The following is an 18499-nucleotide window of genomic DNA, read 5'->3' on the forward strand; positions in this document are numbered from 1 at the left end:
ACAAGCACTCGGGCAAAAGACTGCTTGCCGATTCTAGCTTCCGGATTCACCAGATGGCTGATGGGGCTGGGGCAGGGATCGGGTTTAAGCAAGTGATTGCCTTGATCACTGGACACGGCCACTTCAGGAAAACACCTAAAACAACTCTAGGTTTACGAAATGAGGCCTCGGAGTGTAGACTCTGCAATAAGTCTGAAAGAGACTGCAAAACACATAATACTGGACTGTGAGAGACTGGGAAGCAAGGAGAAGGGCTCTTTTCGGTGACAAACAACCAGCGACGAACCAGATGCTAGTATCGGGGAAAAGCTTCTTAGCCTAATTAAGGGCACGAAGATAGGCTTACCCCTCTAACATCAAAGGGGCACACAATAAGCTCAGGTTGACGTGTGAGGATCTATGAATCCACCCCAATATCCCAAAGGAAAAAAAAAGAGTCATGAAAAATGAATAGTGGAAACGTCATATCTCAAACGGCATATCTTAAGTTCGTCATATAATCATGTTATGGTATCTACGTTTTGAAGGTCTTTGATATACTAAAATCAGCTGAGCGATAAAGGTTAATTTATGTCTCTATGACTTTATTTGACCACTGAAACACTGACGTATGACAACTCAGCGGAACTCTGGAAATGATTCTATGTAAAAAAAAAAATAGTTATGGTTGGTTATGGACTAAGACTATTGAACTTGAACTTTGGAATGATTCGAATTTAATTGTTATCTGCGCTGCTTGTCATATTTTATCTTGGAGAAAGTGTTAAAAGTTATTCTTATCTTTAGGTTCTTTGTTTGCTGTGCTGGATCTTGTTGGTTTTGGTGGTGTGCAGTGTGTCTCTTCATTGTTATGTGAGAACTTGTAATTATTTTACTTAGTACGGTCTGCCGGTAATCCTAGTTAATTTCCAAACTATTTCGGAATTATTGTAATACAATTTTGAAGTAGGTGGAATAAAAAACAATGTTTAAATAAAATTTCCTTTGCTATTATTTATTTCTTTATTATTTTGTTTTGGGGGAGACTTATAAGCGTCTACACTCTATTTGATTGCAAAAATCATATACAAGTGTTATAAATAACCGTAACAAGAAGAATCTCGTACATCACAATTTTAAAAACATAGGGTAGAGTACGATAAGTGGACCCAAATCCTAGACTATCAATCTATATAAAAGTATCTGTGGTCCGCAATAACAAACATATGTTTTAAATTAAAATGTGAATTTAATATTAACAGTGATCAAACAAATTATTATAACCAAAATTAGGAAAACTGAAGACGATCATATTTGCTCCTCACATTTACATTCGTTTCTTTCCCACAAATTTCACAAAATTAGGAAAACTGAAGACGATCATATTTGCTCCTCTCACATTTACATTCGTTTCTTTCCCACAAATTTCACATAATGGGTTTTTCGGTAAGAGTCCTACATGTTGAAGCCACGAAAAACATGTCTTATCATCTTTCAAAGCAATGTTGTGTAGTTTTCTAAAATTGACTGCCATTTTTAATAATCAAATGTTACGTAAAATTGAAATATTACCTTACGTGTATTATTTGAAAGTGTTTACAGCTGTTGATATAGATTATTTAAGTTAATTGTTCAAAATAATTAATTAGTATCGATTGATTATATTGATGGTTAAGTTATGGTTTGCCAATTTCGATATAAAAAACCGGGTCCGCTTATCGTACCCTATCCAAAACATAAATTTAACAATAACATTACAAAACGAACTGTCACCTAGACTTAGACATCAAAGAAACCTTACAATATTACAACTTGCCCAGCTTGATATCAACGAGTGACCCCGCTTTTGTAAAATATAGAAAAGAATTCTTCCCATGGATACCATTGAGCTAAATCCACATGTTGAAGCCTCTTAAACAGTCACTTGTGTGAAATATTTTACATATTTTCCTCATACTCATCGCAACTTTCAAAGTTTAGAAATACTAGTCTTGTTGTGACTGTGAGTCAACCTCATGTTGGTTGCTGCTCACATTGGCTGTTGTACCGTCTTGGATATGTGAAATAACAATAATACTGAAATCAGTGAGATTTTGATCTAAATAAACAATTTTGATCATATAGACCATTTGAGAATAAAAGTTTATATCGGGCTGGCACAAGTGCCTTCGACCATAAGTGCAGGCTATGTATAGCCGCACTGCTGGCAAAGAAAAATATCCTAAGATAGTGCCTATCACTAAAAGATAAATTTCTAGAGGGCCATTACTGCGAGCTAGGAAACACAACTTGACAAAACAAACAAATACTCAAGTAGAGTACAATAAGTGGATCCGGTTTTTTATATCAATATTGACAAACGATATTAATTAATTATAAATATTGATACAACCATCCAATACTGATTTTTGAACTAAAACTAACGTATCAACTATAAACACTTCATATAATAAAAGTATTGTCTTTTATAGATAGCTAGAGTCTAATGAACTGTTGGACAAACAACAACATGGCTTTCGTCGTGGAAAATCAACAATAACGGCCAGTATAGAATTTATCCAGTCCATTATTGACTCAGTTGATAAAAGAGAAATAGTAATTGGGATATTTTTAGATCTTACCAGAGCATTTGATAGTGTCTATCATGTAAAGTTAATAAGGAAATTAAACAGCTTAGGTATATATGGAAAGGAGCAAACATGGTTTGATTCCTATTTAAGAAATAGAAAACAATATGTAGAAATAGAAGAAACCATTTTTCAAGGTAAAAATCATTATGTGAGGGCTCATAGATCACAGCTGCAGACACTGCAGCATGGTGTGCCCCAGGGGTCTATCCTGGGACCTCTATTGTTTTTATGTTATATAGAAGGTTTGCCAGGAGTGATGGAGGGGTTGGATGGTGCCGTATGTCTGTATGCTGATGATTCAAATATTTTGTTTTCTGGTCAGAAGCTTGTGAAAATTTAAATTTCATCATATATTGGTCTAAGTAGGATTAAGGATTTTTTTTTTACAAAAATAATCTTTTATTAAATTCAGATAAATCTAATTATATTTCTTTTTGTACCAAGCAATCCAGATAAAATTTAAACTGTGACATTTTTCTAAACAATGACAGACTTAAACAACTAGACCACACAAAGTTTTTAGGACTTATTATAGAAACAAATTTAGCTTGGGATAAACATGTAGATCATGTTACTAATAAGATGTCTACTGGTCTATATGCATTGCGACAAATGGCAAAAATTAGTAATTTACATACACTGAAATTAATATATTTCTCATTGGTCCACTCACATTTAACTTACGGAATAAGCATTTATGGAGCAACAACAATAAGCAGTTTAGATAGGCTATTGGTACTACAAACAAAATCTTTGAGAATCATCAAAAATTTAAGATATACAGATTCTGTTACACATATTTTTTCTGAACTTGGAGTTCTAACAGTATATTACACATATTGAATCAATAATTTATGTAACACAATTTTTTGATCTGATACTAAAAACCAATAAACATACATATAATACTCGTTTTAATAGACATATATCGATCGACACAATCTCGAATTTTACAAAAAGAAAACATATTACAGAGGTGTTAGATATTTACATAATTTACCAACAAAATTTATAAAGGAAACAGATCTGTTAAAATTTAAAAAAGAAGTAAAGGATTATTTAACTAATTTGTCTCTATATTCTTTTAAGGAATATTTCAATGCAAAAACCGATTAATTCATTTAAAGAAGAATTGAAGATAAATTTTTAAGATGTTACCCTTTTTTTAATTTATGTTTTAAAACTAATATTAGTATTTAGTTTTATTGTAGTGACGCTATTCTTTGTACCTTGTACATATTACAGAATAAAGTAGTTTGACTATTGACTATAGCCTATAACAAATAGTAGATAGGGACAGAATGGTATCTGGATAATACTGAAGTACCAACATTTCTTTTCCTTATTAAAAACAAACTGTGAATGACTAGATTCAATTCATAACAATGACTAGTGAATCATAACAATTAAGACCAAAATAATAATTTGACATAACAATAGCAAATAAATGTTTTATATATTAAGAGTAATATACAATTAGTACATAGACAGCTAATTTAAATGGATACAGACAACAAGCATGCAACATAGAGGCTTTGTGTTGGTAACAGATGTGACTATTATATAGGGTGGCAATAACCTTCATCTTAAATATTTGTAATTTATCGTGGACAAAGTCCGCTTCTCTGGGAACACAATTACCAAGCCTATGTACTCTAGAGATGGGTCCAACCTTGAGATAATTTGTCCTGTGGTGGTTGTGAGTTTAGTGGATCTAGTGAACCATTTGTTGGTAGTTATGTAAGATTTACTAATTAGCTTTTCAAATGTTTATAAACATTTTTGATAATTATTGTTTACCATAAATTGTTAAATAAATATGTGGCAGAAACCACTAAAAATGGACAAAAACAACATTGGAGCATATTAGTACGCAAGTACCTGGTGCTTATATGCTGCTGTGTACCTGAAAACATTGGAGTTGTAAGTATAATACAAATTTAAATTGTTAACAATCAACTACTGCGCATCGCTGTGGAGTACTACTGCCTACATGGCCCAGCAGTGTCTTACCTTTTTATAAACAAAATGCATATTGTTATAAATCAATATACACATTTTGGTCTCAAAGTGTCTTTTATCTCGTAATAAAAGTTTGCTGAACAATATTTAATGTACTGACATTTTTCTTCTATAATACATGAAATAACTTACCTAATGTTTCAAATAATACACTTAATTTATTACTTAAGTGAAAAGGTTATGATTGAACCTTATACAAGGTTGTTTACAATATTTTCTTGATACAAAAACTAAATAAAACATAAAATATCAAACAAAAAATAGCTACTCAAGGTAGGCATACTGTTGTGACCAGTCACAATAATATAAAGTAAGATAACATTGTTTATCATGTTCTCTTATTGAGTTTCATAATTAGTATATGACCATAGAAAATGTTACTCTGACCAAAGATTGAGGAATCTATTCTTATTTAATGCTTAAAAATTCACGTTTACAGACTATTGAAATTGAACTGTGAACTATGACTTTAGTTGTGAATTATTCATGATACAGTATTTATTAATTATATGGTACTACTCAAACCTAAAGGCATATTCTTATTTTACTTTGTATATATATTTACATACCTTTTGGTTTTTCAGTAACACCCCTGCATGACTTCTGTGCTAAAAGGAATTTACTGTCTGCTGAACCCTAATCCATTATACAACCATGGTAATCCTAAAGTCACTCCTTTCCATGGGATTTGGACCTTCAAGATTCTCTACAGCTTCTCTTAAAGGAAATACTAGCACAGTGAGTGTAATATTCATTTCAATTAGTAATCTACATTTATATTTATCCGTTTGCAAAATAACACTTTTTTACTAAAATAATAACACTTCTAGTTATGTTTTGAGAATTATTAAATAAAACTTTATTGATAAAATACAATACATTAAAGTGTGAAAAAGCTTTTATTAGAATAGAAGATAATATAGGGTGTATGAAATACAAATGGAACTGATTTTTGAACAAATATAACCTTATTTGACTAAAACTTACATTTTTATACAGGTATTATTTTTCTACATATTCTCCCACACTTGAAATATACGTTTTTCTATCATATTAGAAGCTTTTTTATTCCATCATTGTAAAAATTCCTTCAAAGTTCTCTTAGCCATTAGAGCAAAAATGCCTCCACTACTTTGTTGTTGTTGAAACGCTGAACTCCATACGCTTCTTTGAGTGGTCCAAAAAGATAAAGTCTCATACAGTTAAAGGCTACAGGGTCGATGTTTCAGTGTTTCTCATCCTAATACAACCAATTTTTACCTCATAATATTAGCGCATTTGGCCTGGCATTGTCATGCAGAAGAATGACACTTCTGACCGATTACTGTTTCCTTTCCTTCAAAACGATAATTTTGCATCATTCAGTACTTCACAATAATATTGTGTGTTGATCGTGGAGATAATCAGCATAAAAATTACCTTGCCAATGAAAACAATTGATGCCATTACTTTTCCAGCAGACAACCACATCTTTGGTATAGGTTTAGGTACACTTCACCTTCTGATTGGAATTGATTTAAGAACCCCTGCGTAACTTTCAATTGATGTTGCTTGTGATCCTCCGATAACAGATGTGGAACCCACCTATTAGACACTGTCCCATATCTGTCACGATTTGTTGGATACTCCTGTAAATGATATTGAGTTCCTCAACGATTTCAAAGAAGGTTGTACACTAATTCTTCTTAATCAGATTTTGGGCTGCCTCAATATCGACCTTGGTTACACTCGTTCTTGGGTGCAAATCATGATCTCATTCTCAACCTTTTCACACTATTCAGAAAATTCATTGTGCCAAGCAAACAAATGGGTTCTTGACAGTTTCAATGTATTCAAACGGAGCTCGTAATCGTCACAAAATCTTGGTTTCACTCACTCCTTCCTTGGTCAAAAATTTGATGCGTGGGTTATTTGACAAAGATATCAATGAATTATTGTGTCATGAGTTTAGTGAGTTATCTGATAGTGACAAAGAAAGTGAAGTGGATATTTTCAGTTGTGAAATATGTGATGATTTTATTTTTAATGAGTTAGTTTGTGTTTCAGTCTTCAGCTATGATTTAATATATATATATATATACATATAAATACAAAAACATCAATAACATTAAAATAGATAATAACAAATAAATCTTATAGGTATATGATATTCCAAGGGCAAATAATAACTGTAATGCACAATAATAATCAAGTGCCAGAAAAACCCTGATCAGTAGGGATACCTTCACCTGCAACAACCCGGGACTCAACAGGTTAAGATTGAATAAGAGTAAACACTGTAAATGACTTAAAGTTCTATGATTTCTTGTCCTCCCTTATTATCTATCCTTCATTCTACATACATGCAATATGCAATATTAAATATAACATATTGCTTATACAGTATTGAATATCTAATCTAAAATAACAAAATTTAAAAATATTACCTACACAAATAATGGACAGTTCCAATATAATAAAGTTAAATCTGATGAAAAACTTCTGAATAGTGCTTTTTTCTCACATAGAACGTAATGTGTAGAAACATTGCGAAAGCAACATAGGAAAAGAATGTCTATTGCAAATAAACAACTGTTGTTCTAAATACTGTAACCTCAATGCTTAATTGTGATAACCCCTTCTGCTTGTGGATTGATTCATTGTCATCGTCAGAGTTATCTTTGTTCTTATCCCTCTCCTGATCTTCGATTGCATTAACTATTTTCTTCTTCTCCCAATGGATCTCTGGCGCCATCAAAATTTATCCATTCCTGAACATAGTTATGTGAAATATTTTGACATACACGCCAAGAGTTGACAAGTACACCATTGTTAAAAAACATTGACTGCTGGCATAAATTGTACCTGAAAATATGGGTGGACCAACCAAATTGTCAAAATGCACAGACTGCCAAATTCCCGGGTGCTGAGTTAAGTGATATACTGCATATTAAAGTAATAGTTTAGGCCCATTTAAAAAGTCAACCATGTAACTCGAAATTCTTGTATAAACATCAGACAAGAGTCTTGATAGTTTTAAGATACCAGTAGACGGTGCATACTACAATAATCTTATCACCGATTATCTCAGTGCCAGTCATTACCTGACAGCAACTTGGATTCATCAGTGTACTTGTGCCGCCTGTTCGGAAACATCAATTTCGTGAATTCATGGAGTTACGTGGATACGGATCTCGCTATGTGTTACGTTCCGATTATTCTTCAAGGTGAAAAAACATTTTTGCAGTCATTTCTTTTCATCAGAAGCTGAAATTAATGATAATATTCATAAATATTTTGATTCTAATCCAAAAATTGAATGGCTAGGTGCTTTAAACTAGCGTGAAATGCATTGACATTGGAGGGAATTAATTAGAACATGCCAAACGTTTGGTAAGTCTAGCATGACAACTCTTCATCCATCTCAAAACTTTCATAGACCGTGGTATTTCCAAAAATTTTATAAACGTTTATAAATTACTTATTTATACGTAAATAAGTTTTTTCTGAAAATAAAATATAAACTTTTTTCAAAAACAAAATCAATCTTTTAAATTTCAATATAAGAAGAAAATAAGTCATTAATATTGTAATACTAAGTAAAAGGTTAATATAATACAATAATTACCTTCAGTTAACTGAATTTTCTATAGCAAATGTTCTTAACACCTTCACTGCTATTCTATACAGAGTAAGACCAGCTACTCTTAATCTGGCCATAATATCTGCTTCAGTCAACGTGTTAAAGTGCCTTTTCAATTCTGCAAGAGTCTGTACAAGTTACAGGTGGCCTATATTCTCATAAAATCTGACAATTACGGAACATTTCCTCTTGTGCGTCATTATAAAATTAATTATTTAAGGAAATATCCTAAAACACTTTCCTTCTATAGAGATTTAAGAGTTCTTGATTTAAACATCCAGTTAATACTTGATTGACGTTTTGTATAATTCAACTTTTTCTCCAAATGTTGCTTTACTTCTTCAATTATAGCTATTAAATCTTCCACAAATGTCCCTAAATAATAAAAATAAGTAATCATTTACAAACTCTGTTATATATAAAAGAAAAAAAAAAAAGAATTCAACAATACAAAAACAGTATTAGTGCACTCAAAAGTCACCAAGCAGGCTGAAATTCCTGAAAACTGAGTTTTTATACTATCCCTTTCCAATGTTGAATATGTAAACTTATTAAGCCTTTGTTTAAGTAGAGACATCTGAACATATTAAGTCAACTCTCCCATTTGTACAAGTCACAATCTTCCTTCAAATTAACTTTTTACACTGTACCTGTATCACATCAAATATTTTAAGCCTACTGTTTCACAATTTTACTTACAAGCTAATTTATTTATTTTATTTATCTGCAATTTATTACAAAATTTGTTAAATTATCCAAATTTAGCTAATATGGATATTATGAACTTATTTTGACTACTTCATATATTTATCTTATAGGTTCTGGTTAGGCATTATGCTGAGCACAAATGACTTGGAAAACAAAACAAAACGTATCAATTTATACTTTCAAATATACTTTTTGTTAAGTAAGCGTAAACTTTAATATTTTGTTATAAACTTTATTGAAAATTACACATATTTTGAATCAGGTATCTTTTATTTATATTGAATGAGAAGAAATATTTTTATTGTGCATGGGAAGTGACAGGAGATTGAGGGGATGATAATGTTTCAACTGGGAGGGTAGTGAACATGCAAACACAACTGATTCAGTTGATGAGGCACTCTAATCGCTGATGTCTTCTATCAACTACTTCTGTTTTTTGTATGTACAATAACGACCTCAATCTTTGCTTGTGACTGGCAAACAGTAAAACATGTTTTTGTGCTTGGCACTAAAACATAACAAATTTTTTTCTGTTTCATAATAAGAGCTACCCATTGTGTATTGGAACGTTTGTAATTCCTTCCCAGTATAATAACACATTGTATAATAGAAGTATTGATTTTGTAACTTCCTTATTACCTATATAATGAATGAGTAAGAAAACAAAAAGTTGTTATTTGGATAGTGTGTAAAGTAATTATATACATTTTCGAAAATCAAAAACCTGCTTATTTGTCAAATGTAGGCCTACATACAATTTTTAAAACACTTATAACTGTAACATAAAATTGTCAGTAGTCATTTTTAGTTTGTAGCTCTTCACAAACAAAACATTTCTTTACTCTGTATACACATTTAGTTTACATTTATTTAGAACATACGGTACTTTGGGATTATACCGACCACACTAGTATGAAGAACACAAAAATAGAAATTTATAGAAACAAACATGATAGAACGAAAAAACAACTCTTCAATTACAAAATTACAAACTTACAAGCATTTCCAGGTATTGTGATCGCTGTTATCTTATCTTTCTCGAGAATCCTGATTACGGCAGGCCGCGCGGCATCACGTGATTTGCACGGTACATAATTGCCTTTCCATTACAATTCAATTTATATTTCTGATTAGCCCCTCTAGAATTTGATATTTTACTGATAGGTACTATCTCGAGGGATGTTTTTCTTTCGTCGAGAGTGGGTGGCGGAATGTGATCAAGAATAAAAACAAGTTTTTAGTGTTTTTTTAATAAAGAGTTTAGTTTGGTAAATGATTGTTTTTGTTGCAATTTTTGTGTTTGGAGAAATGTAGAGGTAAAACACGGAAGTACAACAAAGCGATGCACCAGCTGAACGGGCGGCGAGACTGCAATCACGTTATCTACTAGACGCTCGACTTTGACCTCTGTCTGAGGATGGGGAGGGGTTTGCGATAAGACAATTCCTGTTTTATATTGACGAAATATTGTTCTACGCTAATCTAGTAATCAGTAGAAACGAAATGTGAAATAACGATTCATGTCTGGGTGTGGTCGGTATAATCCCAAAGTACCGAACATACTTTATTGTATACACTTAAATGCTTCTATGTTAAGGGGAGCACTTCGCCCTATCTTCGTAATGTTAACATAGGTACACTTATCTCAAGAACTACTTGAGGTATCTTCATAATTCTTTTTTTCATTTAAAGAGGGCTTCTAGGGGAACACGTGGAACCAAAAAAAAAAATTTTTTTTGGCATATACCCTAAAAGTTATATATTTTTGTTTTAACGCTTGTCAAAAACCTATATAAATATGTGTATATGTATGTATATAAATATTGAACTCAGTGAAATGTGATGTTATTTTAGTGGTTCCACATATGTAAAACAGTGCTACAAACATACAAAAAAAATTTCATATTCCTACCATTTGTAGTTTTTGAGAAAAATGTACTTTTGTATTGAAAAACCGCAACTTTCGGAAAAACACAAAAAAACGGAAAAAATACTGCTTTATTACCTTTTTCAGTACATTCCAGGTGCATAGGCTGGCTGATCTCCTTCCTGCTCCTCATATTCATCCTCCAGACTTCTTTTTAGTAAGTTTTTCTTCTGTCTAATTTTTTTCTCTATATCTTCTTGAGCTTTCTCTGCCTTCCAAATTCGCCGCCGGTCAAGCTTTTTCATTGCTGTAATAAAATGCTGCCCTGGTGACACTCCTATTTCTTGAAATACTTTGCATTTGCCAATGTAGCCATCATTAAAAGCTGTAACAGCTTCATAAAATGCCAAATTTCAAAGTTTTAATCTCCACAAATGTTCTTTTAGGTATGTAGGTCCAAATGACATTGTTGAGGGACTCATTGGATTTTGAGTTTTTCCCTTAGTACATTTGCCCAGTAGAGTTGGATTGGCTAGATCTTGAAAAATAGGTTTAATAAATGTCATTAGGTTTTCAGGCAAGTGAAAATGGCTGCCATGATCATAGTTTTTTCATTGGATTTTACGGCTTTGCGGTACTTACACCAGGTTTCTTCATCATCTGGACATAGTCCATGTTGAGGCCTTTCATTAGAAGACATCACATGGAAAAACTCTGCCCAAATGGCTTTTTTCATGTCTTCAACAGAGTTTGTGTTGCGTCTAATTTGGCCAATCCGTAGTATTTTTGGAGCTGAATAATGGCAGAATCTGTTAGCTTGTTCTTGCCGCCAAGTCGTGAGCCGTCAGGGAGTGTTTTAGTCTTAGCTTTTAGATTTTTTAATCTCGATCCCATCCGTTTCTGGACATGGCCTATGCATTCTATCTTTGTTATGGCAGTATCACCAAAAGGGCTTGGCTTCGCATACACTGGAGTACGCCTTGCTGTCTCCATCACCAAGGTATTCAAGGTAACGAGCCTCATACAATGCCTGCGAGCGCTGAAAAATTGCGACTGCTCCAGCAACTTCCATGGCTCCACTAGAACCTTCAAAGTTTGCGATACAGCCATCACCATGCGTGTTGTTTAGTCTATTAGTGCATCTGCAATATTTAGATAAAATCTCGATGTCTAGGACCTTACCGGTTGATAAAGATGTCACTGATACCACTCCATTTAGTGAAAGGTGACCCCGCTTCTGCCATGAGCCATCAGCAGCTATAGCGAGGTCCTCCTGCAACCATCATTAATCCGATACAGCTTTCTTGCACAGCACTTTGCATTGACTTCTTACACACTAACTCAGCAATTGAACCCAAGTAATGCTCATGTTCATGATAATCTCAAAGGCGGAGGTGTAAGATTCATAAAAAGCGCAAATTTTCTCCGCAGCCACTCTACCTTTGCCTATGTTACGCATAGCATAAACCAAACGAAGATTTAGGTCATAAAAATGTGTTAGGCCTATCAGACTTTGCTTCATTCTGAATAGTGTTAGGCCTGACTAATTCAGAGTTTGTCACAGTAATAGTGTTTTCACAATCAGAACAGCTGACTATAATTTTTGATGCTAGGCCTACAATGTGTTTTACTTTGTAAACAAGTTGGCCATGGCAATTTTTACACACTGAAACGTTACTAAGAGCCTCATTCAACAATCCTATATTAACTATACAGTTTTCAGACTCATCATTTTCATTCAATTGGTACTGTTTCAAAAAAGGACTGACCTTCTTAGAAGATGCACTTTGAGGTCTTGGCCTATCCACATTTGAGTATTGGTACCTCGATTGTTACTTGATCCTGAGAAAACTAGGCCTAGGACTAGTTGGAGGGTTTATGTTGATTTCCTTTGAAAACGCGTTTCTTGAAAGCAGGCTTTGAACGTGGCATTATAAAAAATTCACTACACTTATAACAAAAAATACTCAGAACTCTCCACTAAACTCACAAAAAACCATAATCATTTACGTAATTTTCACTCTCTAAAACAGAAATGTCAGTAACCAAAACATGTATGCTACCTAGGTTATAAGCAATGGTTATAAAACAGATGTTTTGTTGGTTAGTGAAAAGTTGTTGACATAACAAACTGTCACTGCCAACCAAATCATGAACATGACTGCAACGAAGTAGTACTATAACAGCACCATTCAAAGTGTGACTGCTACAGGCCCGAAACTGCCTGCAGGCCTATTTAAAAAAAAAATATTTCGGACACTTCTAGTCATCATAAAAAAAATTTAATACCACCATTGTTATCGGGAAATTCCAAACTTTAATAAAAAAAAAAAAAAATTTGTAATTTTTGAGATTTTTTACGAAGTGCTCCCCTTAAAACATTATTAACTAAAACTTAACACAAGTTTAACCTATTATGACAAACAATAACAAACACAGTACATCACCATGACAACAAAACAAAACAGGTACATCAGTACTGAAGCAAACAACAGTAATGTTGATGGCAGCCATTGCCACTTCTCTCTGAACTGTGTTGTTGTTTTATTTATGATCCTAAATACAGAATACTTTGGTTGGAAAGTCTTTTACATCGGTATTAATGAATATAATGTTAAAACAATAACTATTTTGAAAATGATAACATAAATGCATTACAATTTCAAAAAAATGTCATGCATTTTTAGGACACCCTGTCTCACATATTATATAATGGCCATACACAAATCGATAGGATGGTATTTATTAGCATATTATTCTATTGTCCTTAAATCCAATTGATCTTCAAATCTTCAAAGGGTTAGACTAACTAGAGGTGACAGTTCAAATTGTATTAGCTCTATTGAACAATGTAACAAATGTAAATAAGTGTAGCAAATGTAATGTGATAGCATAAGTGTAAATGGTAGTGTATTACACAGTATTGTATTACATAATATATAGGGAATTAATCAGCAACTATAATGCTCAATATATATTAGAACTTTACTTTCGAAATCCCATCTCAAATATATCTGTGGGGAAGACTTATATCTGTACTTTAAATCTATTTCTTAGTGAGAACCTTCAAATTAAACAAAAACTTGGGTAAAAACATATTTGTTATTAAAATTTCAGACAAATTTTTATTATTGAGCATTATCATAATTTTTTTTTAAGAAGAGATATTTCAATCTTTATTAACCGTCCAGATCATGTAGTGGCTGTTATAAGTTTCAGGAAAACCAAAAGACTTTAAAAAATATCACAGTAAAAAACTTTCACTATATAAAGTGTACAGTAAAAGCGAGTACTAACAACCAACACAGACCGGGTGCATATGCATGCTGTCACCACACAGGTCAATGACCTTGACCAACTTGGTACAAGCTGCCATACAGAATAACTTCCTTGACATCAATAAGTATCTTAAGTGAAAAGTAAAATAAATTTTACAATACACTCAGTAATTCGTCTAATCATAACAGGCGTACCATGCTTTGAATGGGTGGCCTCCAATTCATTAGAAAGTACCCATCTACCCATTGTACCCATTGAAAAATATCTAATCAATCAATCAAAATTCTTTATTACATGAACATTAAGTACAGTAATAATGTCATGAGCAAAGAATACTTAAGTTGACTATATACTACTTGTCAGTAACTCTTCCAGAGTGTATACTCTTGTCACTAGAAATTCTCGAAGTTCTTTCTTGAGTTAATTTCCTGATAAGTTCCTGAGGTTGTCTGGTAGCAAGTTTATGAGTTTTCGGACGATATTGAGGTAAAACGTATCTGGAAGTGTGGTGAGTGTGTTAGTTGTGGATGTCCCCATTTATTTTTAGGTCTAGCCTGTCGACATGTAAGATGGCTTCGTAGATGTAGAGGGCTATAACAGTGAGTATGCCAAGTGACTGAAAGGCTTTTGTCGACAGCTCTGAAGAGGCTCTTGGTTGGCTACAGATTAACTGCTTTCTTTTGTAGGACAAATATTCTATTGAGGTTTCTAGAGAGCAACCCAAAACTATCAATCCATATCTCATATGAGATTCGACTAGTGCATAATACGCTGTTTTCACAGCTTGCTCAGTTCCAATCCATTTCATTTAACAACATAGATGCCAGAGCTGATCTTTTTGCAGATTTAAAAGGTTACTGTTTACAGTAACCCCTAAAAATGTGACCTTGTTAACCACAGATACATCGGGGATACTTGGTATTTGGTCTTTTCTTTTGCTGAAGTGTACTTGTCTGAGTGTACGAGACTGAGTGGGGATGACTTGTCTTGAGTAAGACGTGGTACAGTTCGGCTCCGTATTTTAGTTAATTTTTGGTGGAAAACTCGTTAATTTCTTACGCAAATCTTACACAATTGTATTCATTATATTTTTTTCTAAACATTGCAAGTAATATTTTTCCAATTCTTAATCTTTTTGTTTCTATTCTTACGATAAAACGATCATTATTTCATGTTCCGTTCTCCGCCTCATCTAAGATCAGGTTCAAAGGGTAAACCGGTTCTCTTATCTTCAACTGATAAGCCCGTACTCCAGCGCTCGCTCTCCGCTTCTTCTGCTTCAAGTCCTACTAAATCGATAATGCCAGCTGATAACAAGCCCTCCAACACAGTTGACGCTGCCTTCGTAGAGAAGTGTGTCAACAACTACCTGTCAGGCGGTGAGGGACTGAGAGCGCTCTTCGCCAAGCTCACCGAAGAAGTCAAGTCTGCCGTCGAGTCTGCAGTGACGAATGCCCTCGCCAACATGCAAAAAGAGGTTAAGAAGTTGCAGGATGAGGTGATCATCCTAACAAGGCGTGTGGGTGAGCTTGATGAGAGGCTGGGAGAGAGGTCAGATGAGCTGGAGCAATACCAGCGCAGAAACAACATCCGGATATTCGGCGTAGAGGAGAAGACCGCTGAAGACACAGACCAGCTTGTGATCGATCTCTGCCGTGACCGACTAGGCCTGGAGATGACCCGAGAGCAGTTGAGTCGCAGCCACCGCGTCGGGAGATCTCAGCCTGGACCAGCACCTGACGGCCGTAAGAGGAGTCGTGCCATTATTGTTCAATTCTGCAGCTACAGGGACCGGCGGAAGGTTTTTGATTCCAAGAAACGACTTAAGGGATCTGGCGTCACAATCAGAGAAGATCTGACGGCCCGGCGGACGGAGGTGTTGCGACAGGCGACGGTGCGTTTCGGGGCCAGGAGCACTTGGACCCATGATGGACGCGTGATGTGGGTCGACCATCAGGGCGCTCGGGGTGTGGCGACGAGACTGGCGGACCTTCCTGTGGCGAAGATTGGACTGGCTGCACCTACGCCTACACCTATACCTATCAGCTAAGAACCTCCTTTTACTTCTAATATTCACAATTATTTTGAAATTGTTTTATATTGCTAAAATATGTTTTACTATTATTTAAAATACTTTTGTCTTACGTATAGAATGGAAGTAAACCTTTTTATTTATTTTTTATTCGCCTAAGTTGTGTATATGTGTTTGGGTGTGTGTGTATGCGTGCATTGTATGTATGTATGTGAATATGTAATGTATACCCTTCAGCGAACTACATATTTTAGTTCAGAGTCTCTTACCTCAAAGTTGGAATACAGCCATACTATTAGTTACTAGCCTAATGATATTTATACTTGATTTGAAATTAACTACATTCGTAATACCTATTATTTTGTCTTAATAAGCATATGCGTGTCGTATATATGTATGTATACTATATATAGCATACTTAATTCAAATATTTATAATTTATGAACCTACTGTATTAGAGATTATTACTATATGAAACAAAATATTTGCTCGGACATATTAATTCATTACTAAATTAAATATTATTTATTACATATTTGTTTTATGAGCTAATCGCCTTAATTTTTAGTCCAAGTCGTTAGAACAGTTTTAAGATCCCCCCCAAATTTACTTTTTGCCACTATTTAAATTATTTAAATTATTGGAGCTGACCAAGTGAGTAAATGAAAACTATGTCAGTACCCACGTTTTCATTGCGTGAATGTTTAAATAATAAAAATATTATCGATTTTTACTGTCAGAATATGTCTTTTTTTATTAAACCGTATGAGTGTGTGTGGTTAGAGTGTGTAGCCGAGTCTTGTGCCTGTGTCGCGTGTCGCTCCGCCTCGTCGTGGTCTTGTCACGGCTAGCCGTGCGGAGTCCTGACGCACCCGCCTGTGCTCGACGCGCTGTCGGTGCCTCTGCCTCACCTCCTCTCCACCATGCTCTTCGCCAATCACTGTCATCTTTCCGTTCTTTTCTTAAATTGGCTCACGTCAACGCTCAGTCCCTCTTCTGCCACATAGATGAATTCCGCACTATTTTCGATTCCATTCAATTTGATATCATTTTAGTCTCTGAAACTTGGCTTAAATCCCATATAACTGACAAGAGCGTTGAGCTTCACGGGTACAATATTTATAGAAACGACCGCACTTCGAAGGGAGGCGGTGGAGTGGCCGCTTATGTAAAATCTCATCTTCCTGTATCTGTCCTTTACTCTTCCGATAACTCCAGGTTAGGGTGTCCTGAGTACATGATTATCGATATTAGTTGTAATGGGATACACGTTCTAGTGGCTGTGTGCTACAGGGCACCTGGCCTGGATTTTCATGTGGAATTCGAACACTCACTTATCAATTTTATGGCTCCTTATCGACATGTCATTGTGATGGGGGACTTTAACTGCAATTTACTGGGACCTGATAACTACGACAAGACCAACTTGACTAACCTCTTCCTTTCTTGTAATTTAATTATTCTTCCACTAAACGCCACTCACCACACAGCTACTGCCGACACATTGCTGGACGTTATGGCAGTTGCTGACCCGGATCGCGTTGTGCATCATGGACAATACCCTGCCCCTGGCCTTTCTCGACATGACCTCATCTTCTGTGTTTACAGACTATCCATTCCTAAGGCGTGCCCCAAATTCGTATCCTTCAGAAATTACAAATATATTGATTCAGATGCTCTTCTCAATGATGCGTGGGCTTTACCTTGGAATGAGGTAATTCTAGCCCCTACTGTTGATCTTATGGTCAATAAATTTAGCTCTTTTGTTTCTTCACTTTGTGACCAGCACGCTCCACTGGTGACAAGGAGGGTTACTAGGCGGCCAGCTCCCTGGATCACAGATGATATACGTAATTTGCAGGCTCAAAGAGATTCTGCATTTCGTAAAGCAAAACGTACTAAGTCACCTTCTGATTGGCTAATATATAAAAGACTAAGGAACAGAGTCAAGCAACAATTTCGCAATGCCAAAATAAGATTTTACTATCTACAATTTTCTGTTCAACAATCAACAAAATCGTTATGGAAAAAAGTGAAAGAGCTTGGCATAGGTAAAGTTAACTCTGATAAGCCTATCTCAATTGATCTAAATATAATCAATAACTACTTTGTGGATATCCCTATTGATCTATCCGGGGCCCGTGATTATACCAATGAGTTGAGTGTTGTTCCACTTAATCGTGCTCGGCATCAGTTCTCTTTTGCTAGTGTGACTGAGACTGACGTTATGAGTGCGATCTTGAGAATTTCTAGTAACGCAGTTGGAGCCGATAAAATACCTATGAAATTGTTGAGATATATTCTTCCCGTAGTAGTTCCTATTATTACAAATATTTTTAACAGATCTCTTTCTTCTTCAA

General features: G+C 34.6%; 1 protein-coding gene across 2 annotated transcripts in view; it reads left to right on the forward strand.

Annotated features, from left to right (window-relative positions):
- The first annotated feature begins 601 nt into the window (after positions 1–601).
- The window catches only part of LOC124357450 (transmembrane protein 53), a 39872-nt gene continuing 21974 nt past the window's right edge, over positions 602–18499 (forward strand). Inside the window, exons 1-2 of one of the 2 annotated variants that reach the window (XM_046809272.1) lie at positions 602–945; positions 5216–5369. In XM_046809272.1, the coding sequence (XP_046665228.1) occupies positions 5286–5369 (84 nt within the window). In that variant the 5' untranslated portion in view covers positions 602–945; positions 5216–5285. The remainder of the gene's footprint in view (positions 946–5215; positions 5370–18499) is intronic. The other variant, XM_046809271.1, reaches the window with a different exon arrangement.

The sequence above is a fragment of the Homalodisca vitripennis genome, chromosome 3, assembly GCF_021130785.1.
Source record: "Homalodisca vitripennis isolate AUS2020 chromosome 3, UT_GWSS_2.1, whole genome shotgun sequence".
In the NCBI taxonomy this organism is placed as follows: domain Eukaryota; kingdom Metazoa; phylum Arthropoda; class Insecta; order Hemiptera; family Cicadellidae; genus Homalodisca; species Homalodisca vitripennis.